Source organism: Topomyia yanbarensis, chromosome 2 (genome assembly GCF_030247195.1).
Source record: "Topomyia yanbarensis strain Yona2022 chromosome 2, ASM3024719v1, whole genome shotgun sequence".
In the NCBI taxonomy this organism is placed as follows: domain Eukaryota; kingdom Metazoa; phylum Arthropoda; class Insecta; order Diptera; family Culicidae; genus Topomyia; species Topomyia yanbarensis.
The window spans coordinates 341,455,628-341,474,008 of record NC_080671.1 but is presented as its reverse complement, the minus strand read 5'-3'; the positions used below and the strand labels follow the sequence as shown (position 1 = coordinate 341,474,008).

Below are 18,381 nucleotides of genomic sequence, written 5' to 3'. Positions count from 1 at the left end.
TATCAAGTTCCTTCCAGACAACTTGGAAGTGTTCGGTGATTATTTGTAGATAGAAAAATGAAATACAAAATTCGATTTATAGAAATAATGTTTGGCTTCAATGGATTATAAAATAAATAGACGACAAAGAGTAATCCACAAACAACAAGCCATAACTTTTAAAGTATTCAAAATAGATGTTTGAAGTCTTCAGTAAAGTTATTCGCAAAAGTAAGAGCTACAAATTTTCTGAAGGCATCATTTCGATACAATCACTTCCAAGAAAATTTGTGAAAATATCTCACTCATAGGGGGATTAATCAGCAAAAGCATAATACCAAAATAAAAGGCATATTGCCTCCATTAAATTCTCCGAAGATACTATTGACCTAAAATAAGCCGTTTTGGCGTTAATAATAGATTACATGTTTTTGGTCATATTTCTGGCAATGGGAAATGATAAAAATCTTTCGTCCGCATTTAATGTTAAATATCTCTTTTGATAATAGTCCGATTTCAACAATCTATAGCTTGTTCGAAAGGTATTTGTTAAAGCTGTCTAAAAACATATTATTTGTTAATCTATGTTGTCAATTTCGGCAGATAATTTAAAAAAACTGCAAAAAACGCCATTTTTACGCATTCAAACATTCATATCTTGGAAACTAAACATCAGAATCAAAAACAAATTAATAGCGTTCATACTGTTTTTTAGTTCTTTCATTTAAAATTGGTTTGGATAAGATCGGTTCAGCCATTGCTGAGAAACACGAATGAGAATTTGTCCGTTACATACACACACACACAGACACACACACACAGACATTGTCCCAAATCGTCGAGCTGAGTCGATTGGTATATAAGACTCGGCCCTCCGGGCCTCGGAAAAATTCTTGAAAGTTTGAGCGAATTCTATACATTTCTTTTATAAGAAATGTAAAAATGTAAAAATCTTCAATAACTTTGAAACGAAGGAGTATTTTTACAATATTATGAAGTTTTGATACCTACATATTTGTCTTGAACATAGTTTGCATGAAAAGTCACAATGAAAAAAATTGTATTAAAAAACCAGACTTAAGGGGGTTGCCATAGAAAACACCTTATAAATTGATAAACTTTAGTCCTACAAGCTCAAATTCTTCAACAAAATTCTTCACAACGAGCATTTCTAAAATTTTGTCGAAGACACCAACTTTCTATTTCGTCAGTAAAAAGTTAATTTTTTTAGTTCGATCCTAGTAAGCCATGCCTAATTTCAATTCAATTCAACAGGTCATTTAGGGAGTCTCAGCTACGCCCGTCGCTGGAGCTAGTAGTTGATAACTTACAACTAAAAGAATCTCGCGGAAGAACAAAGAAAAGATTAGAGCATATTTGGTAAAATTTATTTTTATAATCATTTCCATTAACATTCTTCGCCTTTGAGGGCAAGCAGGATGAAACGTGGTCATAGCAAATTTTAAATAAATAAAAAATCGCTTGTGCAACTTTCGCTTCCCGCTTTAGAACCTGTCATGAAACAATATTTCTATTATGCTTACGAATAACGTATTTTGACATGGGTTTTGATCGGCTTCGTTGTACACATTGCAAACAAAACACAGCAGATCCACTCACCTAGTGAACGTGGAGAAGACAGCAAACCATTAATATCACTTCTTCTAAGTCAATGAAAAGGTCCCCGATGTTTTTCCTCTTGACCGAGCAGCATAAGTTGGGATCATAAGAAGCTAATAAAATAAGTGTGTACATAGCCACTTCTATGTAACTACAGTGCACGGTCTATCTCCGCATAAGAAATAAATAGCCTCTGGCAGAAGATCGGTTTCCAGACAACCAAACCCCGAGATAATCATATATATAAACGATCCGGACTGTGCGCTGCCATCCATTCATTTGCGCTAAAACGTGTTTAGCGTAGGGGAGAGTGTGGTAACAATGACAGCAGTTTTAACCGCTCCCGGTTCTGAGCAATAACGAGTTCAATAATTGAATCAAACCTAGATAAGGTTACAAGTTTGTTACAAATTGGATTCTGTTTAATTTTATAGTAAATTCAGTCCGAACGCTTCTTCGAGCTTCCTGAGTTTAAATGAATTCAGCTGTCTTCCTAAGAAGAAAATTTGATTAATCTATTTTGTGCAGGAACGGCAAAATATCTAACATTAATAAATCGAGAAATTTGCGCTTCGACTGTGTCTCATCAGATAGAAAGGCAAAGTGTGTGTAATGTGTAAATGAGACGAAGTCTAACTGTAAATCCTTCGACTTATTAAAACAAGAACGTAGCTAGAGGGATGGCGGGGTTAGAAGGCTAAGGGTTAAACCTCCGTGTCCCCCTCACTCGAAAAATTTCAGAAAACATCTAGAAACCTAAGATTAAATTTATAGAGTAGAGTTATAACTAAAATATAAAATATTGGTGCGTTGTTGTCGCTCAATTCTAGGAAAATACTTTCCTGAAACCCCAAGCGACACACCCTCCCCTACGAAAACATCACCTATCAATAGGGTTGAGCCGCGCGGAAACTTCCAGTACTGCAGTATTATTTTTTTTGTACGGAATCGATTTGAGCAAGGTTATGCTATAGGTAGAAGGGGTCATCTGGCGACCTGTCGATTGTTTTCCGGTGACGAGGGTTCGCCCGTTTATGTCTGATGTTAGACCTTAGCGAGCTTCCACCAATTTTGCACGATATGCACCATCAGTCACTGTCATCGTGACCGGAGGAATGGGACGTGGTGTCGCCCAGAGCAATCCAGCGTGGCGGCGGCAACGGCGTCGTCGTAGCCGTTGTCGCCTCGAGTCAGTCAAGTGGAAACAAGATGCGAAATCAGAGTGCGGGAAAATGATAGCAAGTAGGAAGGAAATTATCAATAAACGTGAATAAGCTGGTATTGCTGTGCGCAAACATATGCTAATCAGAAGTGTGTGATGTATGATGTGACCCTGGAAGGGGTAAAATGTGTTGCTGATTCGGAGAATGATCCGCTAAAAAATTGCAAAGAAGATCATGCATTGAAATCTTCATTTTTAAGAAAGTTAAATAATACTTTAAAACGTTCAATGTCAATTTTACACAGGTTGTCTAATTATGACATTACAACCAATTGAAAATATTTACTTTGATAGGAAATTCCGAACTAAAGGATATTGGACAAACGTCGGTCACAACAATCAACGAAAGAGGAAATTTTCCTCGTTTGTTTATTACTAACATTTCACTTCACTGATCGATGGCCGATTTTAACATTTATTTTGACGTTATAGAGCTAGTTTATTCAGTGAGAGTAACGGTTAATCTCGGGAGGCATTTCTGAAAAAAAAATTTGAAATTTTTTTGAAATTTTGTGCAGTTCTTCATATTCTCCAGGTAAATAAGATAGCTTTTTTCAAAATTAATATTTTTATTTACAATAACGAATATGCCGATTTTTTAAAAGAAGCAGGTTTTCTAATTTCGAAGTGCTACGATTTCCTTCTGCTCCGATAGTAGGTAGATGCAAAAACCCTATTTTCGACCTAAATCAGAGTGAAGGCGGTAGTAAAAGCCGAGCGGTTTGTTCACATTTACTCTCGACATTCTCCCTTTTCTGTTAATTGATTTACTGCTTCTACCAGGTATAGAGCACATTCCAGCCCATTTAAATCCACTGTAGCCTAATGCGATTTGTTTTCCCCTATACACACTTTGGCTTCATCTTCTCCTGTATTTGCTGACTTTAAATAAATTACAATGCATATCATTCGAAGCAGTCCTTTTCTTATTCGTTGCTATATAAATAGTGGTTTTACATCAGACCAAACACAGACATGATTCAGGTCATAAACTAATTATGTCGGAACACAGTGAATGTCGTGCACCCATCAAAATGTAGCTAATAGAAGGTTGCTAACATTTATTTTTCTGTTACTTATTCTAGTAGTAAATTTTTTGAAATTTGATGCAAGATTATTGAAATTATTTTCGAAGTTTTGCAGAAATCAAAGGATTCAGTTCAGTACAACGTGAGCTATTAATGTTAAACTTGCTGACTGGATGGGTCCCTATATAGAAACGTTACCCATACTCTTCGTCAAAAGATTTGCATAGTACTTTATTTTTATTCATCGATTAGATGGTATTTCCGGAATTTTCGGTATTGATTTAGGCATAAACTATCATGTTGATGTATAACTAAAATGTTTGCACTTTTTTGATCTTGTAGAAATACGCTGTAAGCTGACCAAACTCGATCAACATTTTATCCTGCTGTATAAACTTGAATAAATTTTTACTCAAATAAAGAAGCTAACGCTTAGCATGGAGAAACTCATTTCAATTTAGGTATAGAAAATACACACATACTTTGATTATTGGTTACATACATGCATGTTGCAATTTTCCATTAAGAAAATATTTGACTTGAAGAACAGCTCATGAAATGAAGAATGACCAATTTTTATTTATTTATTCAACGAATATAAAAATATGTCTGCTTCGACAATGATTTGTTCCCCTGTAGTTCAATGATTATATTCTTTTTGCTATTAAAGATAGAACTGTTTTATGCTAGAGAGAGAGAAGTACTGTAACGAGTTGCCGAAACAAGCAATGTGCCGTCGCGAACTTAATACCCCTAGACCAATACTTAGCCTGTTCAAAACACTGCAAGTTTTCATAAGTTACGAAAAAAATTGTTGTTAGTAGCCGAATCAGATTTAAGCTGAAATTTCTAAAACAAAAACATGGACAAAATGTTTGTTGCTCATTATTGTGCATTGTTCATCAACATTTGGTTACAATTGTAATGGTAATCCAATAGGCTTGAAATCTGATTTAATCAAAAACTGTTCACTTAAATGGAGATCCCTCCAATCATAATTTTGAAATAACAAGCTATTCGATTTTTTGTACATTATGTCTATCGTCCATTATGCCTAACGTAACACTGGTCGCAGTGGAATATGTACCCAACAGAAAAAATGCCTAACGTACATAATGCCAATCTTCTATCGTGCCTAATAGATTTTATATCTAACCTATTTGTGCCTAACATCACGATTTTTTAGTAAGAGAGATTATTGGAGTAATTAATTATGTTAAACTAAGGGGAACAATTTTACAACCATCTTAAAACTAGGAATACCGTTCGTTATACTAGTGAGAATGATTGAATTGTATTAGGGATAGCGGGGTCAGTTAGAACTCTTTTTGTGAGTAGCATTATAGTTGGGCATTTCTTTATAACGACATTATTCAATTTAGCAATCAAAACTTTCGGGCAGATATTCAGGGGCATCTGGGTATCAGAAACGAAGGAGAGAGGTGGACAATGATGGCAGTGAGAAGTAAAATAACAACTTTCAGTTTAAGGTAAACGAAAGGTCAACGGCATCGATTACAGAATCGGATGGCCTTCATCAGGAGATATCATGAACTGAGACGCCGGGTGATCCTCTTCGAATCGGCAGGGGTTCCTCCATATGATTGGAGTATTGCTCTGATGCGGATCGGCAACACACCGAGTTACGCATATGAAGTTTTGGGCTGTAGGTTCCGTGTTTGTTCACTCATTCGACCGATATGTTTCGTGTCACCTTAAAGTCGTATCAATTCATCGATGGTGTATGGTACAGGTGGAAGAGGACACTTCTAGGAATGATAAGAAAAATAAAAGAGGCAGTTAAATCTGTATTTTTTTTATTTCGACTATGTTAGTCACATTTTCTTTTTTACATTTTAACGACATTCAATTAGCTAGAGATTACTGAGTAGGGAAAGTTATGAAAATAAGAGCCATAGTACTCAAGTGAGAGCAAGGATGCGAAGTAAACAGATCGGAAAACTAGTAGTGGCAGGGTCATTAGAACAAGATTAATCTTTGTCTTCTGTTAATGAGGGTCGAGCTTAGGTAGTATAACTACGAATCACCCGAATCACTAACACGTGTCCTGGTAATGATAGACGTGTCCATCTTTACCGTGACAACCGACAACCGTGTATATTTTATATTTTTAAGAAGGTTTACACACCAAAAATATTAATTTTATCGTTGACGTAATTGTAATTCACGAAATGACAAAATATGACCGTGCTCCGTTTAATTTTACATGAAACATATACTTTACATGCGCAATGACATAAAATTACACTTACTGCCATTCAGAATAAACGCCATAAGGGACCACTTCAATGGAAAAAAATATGTTGACAACGAAAATATTCTAGGAACACTGTTGGTTCAGTGCTGCATTCGGTAACCATAAACAGAAAACCTTCCTACACGGTCGCAAGTACTCATATTCGACTCTCTTTCCGTATAAGTTCTCACACTGTGACAGCAACATTTAGTGTCAGTCATACTACGTGAGTGCCTTTGCGAAAAAAATGTTCTGTCTCTTCGCTCTTTTGTTCACTCAGTTTGACTGAAGCCTCTCGATGACAGTCAGTTTTGAAAATTATTGTCATTAGGCCTAGCAAAGGAAATTTTAAATTCTGCACGATGCAAGTCTTGAATTCAATATTACAGTTCAAATATATTATCTATAAAACAATTGGTTTGGTTGCTAACCGAAAATTGTTTGAGAAATATTGTATTTCATTTTCCGTCACCGTTTTGATAAGAGTTGTAAGCCACGTAAATTGCTCATGTAATGTCATATTTAATAATATAATATCCATTCTGTATTCTATGGGATTCCCTAACAACATAAAACTAACTTCTGTTTATTCGCGGTCTAGAGCACCCAATCACGGTAGGCAGGGTTGAAATGCAAGGAAATCGAAAGAAATATATTGTGTTTTGATCATGTTGATGTGTTCGGTTAGTTAAAAATATGCTTTGTCTGTTTATAATTTTTTTACCAGGTCAAAAAACAACATGCATTACTACCAATTCAGGAGCATATAAGCTATAAGTATCATTTAAGTTTAACTATCAGTATGTTGCTGATTTCGATCGAATTTAAGGCAAGTGCGAAGGGTCAATAAACACTGGCTAGTGATTGAATCGTATATTGTGATTATTTAGTGAATAAAAACTACGCTTGTTGAATTCGCGTGGTAGACAAAAAGGAAAGAGAAATAATTATCATTGTGTGTTGTCACTTGACTCGACTGTCTGCGCCCCGTCATTTTTTTTTCTCACTCTCCCTCGTCACTGCTGTTGGTACTCACTATGCTCAGTTTCGGTTGCTCAAGTTCTCTCAACTGAAAAAGACGATCGTTTGATTTGTGACTGAAGCTTTGCGTACATTTTGAAGAAAAAGTGATAGTCATGATTTCGTGCAACTCTGTGTTGGTTACTATGATTATTTTGACAAAACATGCTAGGCAAAAATCTAGCGTTTCATTTGAAAAAGTTGTTTTGACAAATGTTTATACAATGTTCAGCAACAAACACGGCACGAAAAATAATTTGAGTACTGCGTAGCTGACACCGACCGAAGCATCATGTGGCTCATACTTTGTTACTTATTTTGTTGGATTTATACAAGGCAAAGTAATAGATAACGGTATACTGAAGAGAGACAGAGAGTTCCATTAGTATACGCAAAGAGACAGTAGAACTTTTCCTAGAAGGGCAAAGTAATACTAAATACCAAAAATTCAACTTTTATTTTATTACTATACGAAATCTGTAGTAAGTTTGTATTTTTCTACGTAGATGAATTTAAAAATCAATCACTCAAAAGTGACTAATCTATTAAATTCATTTCATCCATTCAATTCATTTGATCATGGTGGCCTTTTCATGTTGTCTGCTGTCAATTGTTTCCATTTTTGGCATTCATCTACCATATTCTACTATTCTCGCAAAGTCATCGTATTTTCACATTTGTCTGTAGTGGATGAATAAGACCTTGCTTGTGCAAAACTATTCGTTTTGTATTTTACAAGAAAAGGGAGTGAAAATTATAACTCGTTTACCTATGACACGGTGAATTGCTGATGAAGTTTTTTTATATTCAAGGCTCGAGAAATTCAATAAAAACCTAAAGAATAAAAGATTCGCGATTCGAAAGCATATTTTTTGTAACTGTTTTGTCACAAGTTTCAAAGAATTCATTTTACAAACCCTAAAAAATTTGAAAGTCAAAAGTGGCAGATCAAATAATGTTGTTTTGTTTTGATTCGATTGCTGTCACAGCGTTTTCAGTGCTAGTGCCTGTTCTAGTTATATCGCTATAGAACTGAGCAGCGGGCGAGGCTTTAGTATATTATCACTATCGCCCTTTTTGCAAGGACCTAATTTTGTTTCATGGAACACTTATTTTAAGAAGTTGTCATGGTTTTGTTTGGCGTTTTTGCTTGACCCCAAAACTGAGTCAGGTTCTAACCCCAACTGTTGTCAGTGCATACATTTGCATACACAGCAGTTGTGTTTAGACACAGACTCAGTTTGGTGGTAAATTTTGACAAATTTTACGTTTACCACCCGTTAGTTAAAAAACTCAACTCGTTCAAATAAGTATAACATACATGTAGTTTATCAAAGATATCGTAATAATAATCGTAATATGATAAAATCAGTAATATACTTGGAATACATAGTATCACAAACAACCATAGTTACCCAACTAAACGTTCGAATGTAACGTCGTTTACATATTCGGAGCGAACTAGTTTTTTGGAAACACAACTAGTTTCATGAGCACGAGGTTTCTTACTCATAATTTAATCAACTTGGTCACAGTATTCGTAATTGTTCGGTTCTGCACAAATCCTTGCCTAGGAACGATCGTAAGATCATAGTCCTTGTTCGTCGTTTCCAACCCGTTATTAGATTCGGTGTAGACTGACACCCTCTATTTATTTATTATTGGATAATAACAATTTTGAGCAGACTGAATAGTCAACTATTTTCATTGAAGTAGTACCTTTAGGACCAATTTATTGTCGTTACAGATGAAAACTAGAAAATCCAACTAGCGCCGGTCCATTTTTCTTTTGTGCAGGTGCGTAGTAGTGATTTGATTGCATAGAGTATAAAAATACGATTGTCACTAGTTGGATTTCACAGTTTTCAACAGCAACGATTATACTTATATCTGAATGAAGTATTTTGATTATTTGCTCCCATTAGATACGGGCGCTACTAAAAACTGAAATATCGTCTAACGCATTTCTTCATTTTTATTCGCATCGTATCGTATTTCCTGAAATTGAAATTGCCCTTTTTCAATTAGCTAGCTAGATAAAATGCATGACAGCAATGCAAGTGCACGGCTCACAGAAAGGAGGCTTGCTATTCCGCGAATTGACAGTTTTCGGTGACGTCAGAGAAATCGTTGAGATAAACAAACGGATTTCTCGAAAGTTGTTAATTGACAATATTTGAGCTCTTACGGTGGAAAAAATAGTGTGCAATGGATTTTTGACGTAAATTACGCCATAATTACACTAGGCACAGTGGATAATCAGTGCATCTATGTGATTATTAGCGTAAATCGGGAATTTGGATGCATGCCATAGAAAACATATCCCACCGTAATTTTCTGATCATAGCAAAGGTTTTGGACATCCGCATAGCTTCCTTGTGATTTACCAGGTGCCGATCATTCGTTAGCAGCAAACAATATATGAATTTCATGTAATTGTTTTCGCCGATGATTTCTATGACGCGCTCTCGTCAAATGTTTACACTCCAACGAGCTAGCCTAGTATATGTAAGCCGTGTGCAAGTGATGCTATTAGTGTCAACAAACACGAGGAAAACTAGCTAGATGGCCATGGAATAAAATTTTAGGCAAAACATTTTCACAATGTAATAAATGATCTACTATAAATGGCCAGAAACGCAAGTATGTTTCACTCAATTATTGAGCGATAATTAAAATGAATGTGTATCAAAGCAGTTTTGTTCAATATAAAGCATGCTGTCTAAGTTGTAGTATACAAAAATACTTAATTATGCTCTAATAATCATGTCTTGACGTATTCAATATGGAGTCCTGACCAAATTACTACAAAATTCACACAGTGCATGCGCATTTCATGGTGTTGCCGATATAAAGGTAAACATTGAAATATTTTCATAATTTTTTCGGATAGGAAAAGTCGACTCTAATGCCGTTTTGTAGTTTCTATAAATTGGGAAAGCTTTCTTCGGTGGTCACGAAGGGATCAAGGTAAGTTGAGTGCTTTCTCTAGGGTACTAGTGAAGATAACCTGTCTAGAAAATAGCATCGCACGATAACGTCATACTATATGAACCTGTCATAGGTCTCCAATTTTCTCGACAGGATATCTTCTGTACAAATGAATAGACCTATTTTATATTCATTCTAAAATATTTGTTATGTTTTTCTTTAGGGTATGAAGCGAATTGAAGGTTGCATCTATCATATGCACGGTGAATAAAATCGTTTTCTACACTAAGGTAATATCCACAGTTGACTCTGAAGTGGTCCGATAAGTAGCGTAAAATTACATGATTTGCGAAATTCAACGTCATGTAAAATTAAAATGAAACGTAAAAGTAAGTCATTTTTGATGCTTGTATATGTCAGGGTCAGGAGACGTAAATTTACACGATTTTTTCTAGGTGTGTATACAAGGGATATATAGAGGAGATCGCAGGATCTCGGACCCGAAAGGAATCCAGTAGCGGAACTTGGCGCATGTCCAGACAATATGTTCGATATTGTGATACCTGTCGCCACAAGCGCTGATACCGCTATTCGCGAGTCGGAAGTGAGCGTCTAACGTGTGGTGATTGGATATGAGCCAAACTATCCCACTGAAATCCCGACCCACATCCATACCTCTAAATCAAAGTTTCATTGATACGTTCGGGATAATAGAATGTTGCCACCATCCTAACTCTCTATTGCACCTCCATGTCTACCAACTTTATACCGCCCTCTGATGAGAGAACGAAAAATTCTTTGAAGCAGATTGATACTTCATAGATGTCACCTTTTAAAGCGCCCGTCTTTGCTAAAGAATCCGCTTGTTATTTACCCGGGATGGAGCATTGCGTGGGGATCCTAACTAAAGTAATCTTGTGCGATCTTATACTCGAAGTCACACAAGAGCTCCTATATTTTCCCCAGGAAATAAGGAATGTGCTTTCTAGGTTTCACCAAACGAGGTTCTCCAATACGATAAAGTAATGGTCGGTGGACAAAGTATCTATAATCCCAAGGGTATACTGAGTAGCAGTGATTTCTCCGATGTAAATTGAAGCAGAATCATCGAGTTTGAAAGATACGATGAAGTTTTTATTGAATACGCTTAAGCCAATGGAGCCGTCGAGACTTGACCCGTCGGTGTAAAACATCTTATTGCAGTCGATTTCTCGTAATTTACTATAAACATATTTGAGATCACGTATGTGATCTAAGATTCCACGAATATTATGTGTCGAAGAATACAGTTGAATCAGAAGTATAAGAGAGATTGTCACGGATTGCGCAAACAACAATATTGGACTCCAATATGGTTGTTTGCGTTCCAGTATATTGAAATGTATGTTCGCAGCGAAGCGGAAACAGCACCAGCCGTACTCCATCACCGAAAATATCGTTGTTTGGTACAACCTGATCGAGCACCTCATCATGTTGCAGTTATTGTATGGAGAAAGTTGATCCTTTGTTGGTTCTTTTGTTTCAGATACCTAATATGACATCCCCTTGTACCTTTAGAGTCAAACCGGATATTTCATTGTTAAAACCTGAGCAGTAGTTTTAGGAATTAACGCTGTAGTTGCAGTTTTCGCCCTTCTTGGAAAATGCGACTAGCTCAGTTTCATCCGTGGAGAATTCGATACTCAGCTGGAGGACCCAAGGAGACAAATTGTCCAAGGTATCCCGCAATGGTCCTTGCAAATCGACAGCTTTGGGACCGGCAATAGAGACCACGCCGTCATCTGCAAGCTGCAGGAAGTGACCAGACATTCGTCAATGTAATTTACGTAAAATTTTTAGAAAAGGAGGCGAAAGTCTCATGTAACTAATTCGTGATGTCAATAAATCACCATGCGAAAAATGCTTTCGATTTTCAGACAACAAGTTTAGCAATAAGTTGCTTAAAATCCGCGAAAGAGAATGCTGGTGGAGCATCTCCGAAAGAATGTTGACAGAAACTGAATCAAAAGCCCTCTTAATATCCAAGAAAACTGCCGCCATCTGCTCTTTACTAGCACAGGCCTTTTGAGTTTCGGTTGAGAGCAACGCACGACAAACGTTCGTCCCTTTGCTTTTTGCGTATCTCTGTATCTGACAGTAAAACATTTGCTTCGACTCAACTGCCCAGACAGGATAGGATCATCTTCTCGAACAACTTCCGGATTCATGACAGCTGTGCAATCGGTCGCTACGAATTATGGTCAGAGGCTGGTTTTCCTGATTTTTTGAATGGTGATGACTTTCACTTGCCTCCAGTCGTGAGGGAAAATGTTACACTCAAGAAACTTTTTAAATAAATTCAACAAGTCCCTTACGTTGCTACTTGCGCTGTTTGTAAGTGGGACATGTCGGGAGATCATGTGGATTTCCTCCACAGTAGAGACATTTTTCAACATCCCGTCCACAGAAATCATCCACATGATTCCCACTGCATATCCCACAACGCTTCAATTTAAACTGGAATCGGTGACTATATCGTCACATTCAAGCCGGTTAGCGGGTACATATACTCTGGACTCCTTCGTAACAGGCCCGTAGTCAGAAATATACTTCGTCTGCTCTAAACTATTTACCACCACCAGAGGTTTATAAGAGCGATTTTTCGATATTTCTGTCACGGTCGAACATCGTTCCGCCAGAACTCGAGAAATCTGCAATAAACTCAAACATTATTTGTCTTTGACCCCGAAAAAGATCACTAAAGACCAATTGAGGAGCATGGTGTCTATTTTATTTTGACATCCATCTCACCTTGTGATAACTCATATCCCAGTGCAGGATGACATCAGAGCATAGAATAGGAAATGTAACCAAACTTTTGACAACAGTCCAAACATTTTCAATTTGACGATTGGATTGTCCTCTTTCGGTGCGAATGGTTTGTTTTTCTATCAGCTAATCGGTTGTATTATTTCGCATGATGGCAGCCTGAAAGATCCGCCAAAGGCATGATGTATTCACGAGTGTGATGTTCAACATCGTTGGTGTTGCTTAAATGTTTTTAATGTACCAGTCATCGTTTCCATATAGTTTATGGTGCGAAAACGCAAAAGAACGATTCATCTTCTAAAGTAATAAATTTCCCATTCCAGTGTTTAGGGTGAAGTGCACGGCAGCAAATTGGTATTTTTCAAGTTGTTTGGCTGTATATTTTGGTGCTTGTTTCCGTTTATGAAAAATTATGTTATTTGTTTTAAATCAGGCTCCAAAAAGGCACGCCAAGTGAATTGCGGAGGGAGTTAAAATTACTTGTGTGCAAGGTATTTAATTTGTCGTTCATAAGTGTAAAGAAGTCAATAAAGAATTCAGCACTTCGACAATCAAAACTCACATTGTCGCATAAAGCGGTATTGTCACTCAATGCGTTTATTACGCCACTCCGTTAGTGCTCGCTGCCTTGCTGGTACTCATAATAAACGTAACAAAATAAATCTATCTTACTTTGTATTCGGTTCTCTTGCTAGCGGAATGATTGTGACACTATTGTTTACTTTCACGATCATAAAATTAATCTTTGGAAAGAGGAGTGAGTATCATTTATATTGAATTGGAAAATATTTATAACGTTATTTGAGGAGACGGATCATTGAGCGACTCATCCTATTTTGAACATTGAATAAGCTTCTTCTCGCGTGAGTGAGTGAGAATTACAATGCTTGCTTATGTGCTATGCCTCCGTTACTCATCTGTTCTAAAATTTGCAATATTAAAGGTTCCAAAATTGTTTGAAATGTGTGCATCAGGTCCAACAATAGAACAATAATAGTCTTTTCATCTTCAATTTTCAATTTTCTCTTCTCCTTTTAGTAAAACTAGATACAAGCCGGTGTTCCAAGAGTGCTCTAAAATGTTAACAAGGCGGTTCGAAAGTGGTGTTTTTGATGGGTGCGCGACGTTTGGCATAAATACGCATACATATGTTAGGCATAAGTATATCAGGCATAATGGACGTTAGGCATAATGTACGTTAGGCATAATGGACGATTGGCATAATATACGTTAGGCATAATGGACGATTGGCATAATATATGTTAGGCATAATGGACGATAGGCATAATTCACAAAAGTAAAAAAAATAATCGCAAGGCCTTCGCTATTATAGAGATTCCAACCTTACGCTTGTTTTTTTCGGACTAGAAACAAGACACTCCAAAATGAAAAAACCTGTTTTAATCCACCTAGTGGTGCAATTGTGCCTTTATCATTCGTTCAAACAATAATTCCATGGCTGGTTATGTTCAATACAATGATGGAAATTTTTTTTATTTCGATTATAGGGGTTTTAACCTTAAGGTCATTCGCCTCTTCGGGTTAGAGAAATTTCTAATAAAAAATTTCTAACCTGGTGCGCTGCGTACAAGGCAATCGATTTACCAACTACGCTACGCCCACCCCCACAATGATGGAAATTTATATTACATATTTAGTACGATTTGCAGATACTTACAATGGATCGACAGCCAAGATCTTGAGATATTATGTGTCGTCACTGAAACATCGCCTGAAACCAGCGGCGGATCAAGGAGGAAGATCCGGGGGGTCCCGACCCTGCCGAAAATTTTCAACTTGTTAAGAAATTTTAAATTAGATTTAATTTTGAAGTAGCAACCCCTCATTGCATACTCCTACCTAAGTCTATATAGATCATAAAAAATTTTGGCCGGGAATAGGTTGACGAATTTTAGAGTGATTGCATTACCTTTCTATATGAGAAAGGCAAAAATATGCCAAAGTTAAAAAAGTCAATTTTCGTAAAAAAAAATTTCCGTGATTTCATCAAATTCCAAATGTTTCATGCATTTTAAAGTCATTTGGCATCAAAAATGCAAAGCCGATTTTGAAATTCTCCCTTACTCCCTCCTTTGAGAATTTTTCATTTCAGTTTATATGGGAATGGGTTATGTGGTCGCACTCTTCCACTCGTAACTCCGGAACCGGAAGTCCAATAAAAAAAAAAAAAATCAATAGCAGCTGATGGGAATGTTGTACCTTTCGTTTGAGGCTAAGTTTGAACATATCAGTCCAGCCATCTCTGAGAAACAGAGGTGACATTTTTTTCCACATACACACATACATACATACATACATAGAAGCTGGGTTCAGACGTCAAGAAAAACAGGCGCACCCGCACCGGAGAGATGATTCTGGAACTGAAAAAGGATTCGAAGTCAAGCAGCTGTACTTATAAGGAGCTCACTGAGAAAGCTATAGGCGAAGCGGTGAAAGTGAGAGCCCTGTGCCCGGAGGCAACCATCCAATGTAAGGACCTGGATGAGATATCCTCGGAAGAAGAGCTAAGAGAAGCTCTGGAAAAACAGTGCGAACTTGGAGAAGTGCAGATGATGATCCGAATGAGGAAGGGACCTTTCGGCACGCAAGCGGCTTCGGTTAGGCTTCCAGTCGAAGCAGCAAACAAGGCACTTAAAATTGGGAAGATCAAAGTTGGCTGGTCGGTATGTCCATTGAGCGTCTCCCAGCAACCGGAAGTGTGCTTCAAGTGTCAAGAGTTCGGCCACCTGGCGAGAAATTGCAGTGGACCTGACAGGAGCAAATTATGCAGAAGGTGCGGGGAAGAAGGCCACATGGCAAAAGACTGTCGGCAGGCTCCGAGATGTCTGATCTGTGCAACCGAAGAAGGTAACAACCACGTTACAGGAGGCCCACGATGTCCGGCCTTCAAATAGGCGACTGCAACAAAATCACAGTGGAGGTAACGCAAATCAACCTCAACCACTGCGACACTGCACAACACTTGCTGCGGCAATCTGTAGCGGAGTCTAAATGCGATATAGCTACCATTTCGGAGCCTTACCGTATCCCGGCCAGCGATGGACACTGGATAGCAGATAACGCAAAATCAGCGGCGATTTGGACGACGGGGAGATATCCATTTCAGGAAGTGGTCTATCGTGCAGATGAAGGTTTCGTAATCGCCAAATTCAATGGAGTCTTCTTCTGCAGCTGCTATGCACCCCCGCGGTGGATGACCGATCGATTCACAGAAATGCTCGACAGAGGAGCTCATCGATCGGAGACCTGTCGTTATAGCCGGCGACTTCAACGCTTGGGCAGTAGAATGGGGCAGCCGATTCACTAACTCAAGGGGGAGTAGTCTACTCGAGGCCTTTGCAAAGCTGAACATAGATGTTGCAAACGATGGTACAGCCAGCACCTTCCGCCGCGACGGTCGAAATTCAGTTATTTACGATACCTTCTGCAGCCCAGGGCTGGTTGGAAGTTTAAATTGGAGAGTGTGCGTGGGGTACACCCACAGCGACCACCAAGCGATCCGGTACACTATCGGAAGCAGTAGACAGTCGGAAGCGCGTATGATCCAATCAAACGAGCGGAGGTGGAAAACAACGAAGTTTGACAAGGGAGTCTTCGTCGAAGCGTTGAGGCGTGAGTGCAATCACAGTGACTTCAGTGCAGATGAAGTGACAACGGCATTAGCAAGAGCGTGCGATGCAACCATGCCAAGAGAAGGTAAACCAAGGTACACTCGCTGCCCAGCCTTCTGGCGGAATTCGGCGTTTGCCGACCTACGTGCATGCTGCCACCGAGCCCTGAGAAAGATGCAGAGAACCCGAAACGTCGCGGAAAGAGATGCTCTAAGACCAGCGTATAAGGCGGCAAGAGCCGCACTTAACAAGGAAATAAAGCTCAGTAAGAAAGCCTAGAAGAGCTTTATCGCAACGCCAATTCGAACCCGTGGGGCGACGCCTATCGAGTTGCCATGGCGAAGATAAGAGGACCGGCAGTGACACCGGATAGGTGCTCGGAGAGGATGAGAGCCATCGTAGAAGCACTATCCCCGCAGCATGAACCGATAATCTGGCCGCCCACGCCGTACGGGACGCAGTATGACTACGAAGAAGAAACTCGAGTAACCAACGAGGAGCTGATGGTGGTGGCAAAAGTCTTGAGAACCAAAAAGGCCCCGAGACCAGACGGTATCCCCAACGTGGTTGTGAAAACAGCAATCCTATCGAACCCGAATCGATATGTTTAGGAGTGCATCGCAAAAGTGCATCGACGATGGTGACTTTCCCGACATCTGGAAGCGACAAAAGCTGGTGCTGTTGCCGAAGCCAGGCAATCCCCCTGGAGATCCTTCAGCATACAGGCCAATATGCCTGTTGGATACAGTCGGCAAAGTGCTTGAAAGAGTAATCCTTAACTGGCTTACAACATACACAGAGGGAGAGAATGGACTATCCAATATGCAGTTCGGTTTCCGGAAAGGTAGATCCACTGTGGACGCCATACGAATGGTCCTGGAAACTACGGAGGCTGCACGGAAGCAAAAGAACCCGCTACTGCGGACTGGTTACACTGGACGTAAAAATGCTTTCAACAGTGCTAGCTGGGCTGCAATCTCCGATTCGCTGCACAGACTGAAAGTTCCCGAGTACCTCTGTAGGATCCTGAGGAGCTACTTCCAGAACCGGCAACTGATCTACGAAACTGACGCCGGAAAAAGAACTGTAACCGTAACAGCGGGCGTTCCACAGGGTTCCATTCTCGGCCCAACTCTCTGGAATACTATGTACGACGGAGTGCTGAAGCTGAGCCTCCCCAGGGGCGTGAAGATTGTCGGTTTTGCGGACGACGTGGTGCTCCTAGTGACCGGCGAATCACTTGAGGAAGTGGAAGTAGGTACTCACAACGGAGGCGATAGACGTTGTGGAAGACTGGATGCGCGAGAAGAAGCTGACGTTAGCTCACCACAAAACTGAAATGGTTCTGATAAGCAACCGAAAGGCAGTGCAGCAGGCAAGAATTTCGGTCGGAGATTGTATCATCGACTCAAAGCGGGAAGCTAAACAACTGGGAGTGATGATAGACGACCGGCTAAGCTTTAATAGCCATATCGACCATGCATGCGGGAGGGACGTAAAAGTGATTTCGGCACTATCTCGGATCATGCCCAACAATTTGGCGATCAGCAGCAGTAAAAAGCGACTACTGGCGAGTGTTTCCACATCGGTGCTCAGATATGCACGACCTGCTTGGGTGACGGCACTGCAGACGAAGAGGAACACATCTCGGCTGAACAGCACGTTTAGGCTGATGGCCATGCGGGCGTCTAGCGCGTATCGAACTATCTCGTCAGAGGCAGCCTACGTGATAGGTGGAACGATTCCCATAAACCTCCTACTCGAAGAAGATAGCCAGTGTTATAGGGATCGAGGCACGAGAGGAGTCCGTAAACGAGTCCGAGCTGACACCTTAATCAAGTGGCAGCATCAGTGGGATAACGCTGTTAACGGTAGATGGACCCA

General features: G+C 39.3%; 2 protein-coding genes across 10 annotated transcripts in view; both read left to right on the top strand.

The window, feature by feature from the left end:
- Positions 1 to 18,381, top strand: part of LOC131684083 (uncharacterized) — a 421,804-nt gene that overhangs the window by 280,578 nt on the left and 122,845 nt on the right. The gene's annotated exons all lie outside the window — the stretch shown is intronic.
- LOC131680645 (uncharacterized) lies at positions 15,235 to 16,776 on the top strand. Its single transcript, XM_058961360.1, has 3 exons — positions 15,235 to 15,733; positions 15,781 to 16,022; positions 16,099 to 16,776. The coding sequence occupies exons 1-3, from the start codon at positions 15,235 to 15,237 to the stop codon at positions 16,774 to 16,776; spliced, it is 1,419 nt and encodes a 472-aa protein (XP_058817343.1).

Coding starts and splice junctions, on each gene's coding strand:
- LOC131680645 (XM_058961360.1), top strand. CDS start 15,235: ATGATTCTGGAACTGAAAAAGGATTCGAAGTCAAGCAGCTGTACTTAT. Junction 15,734..15,780: donor GATCTGTGCAACCGAAGAAG/GTAACAACCACG, acceptor GCCTTCAAATAG/GCGACTGCAACAAAATCACA. Junction 16,023..16,098: donor ATCGTGCAGATGAAGGTTTC/GTAATCGCCAAA, acceptor ATCGATTCACAG/AAATGCTCGACAGAGGAGCT.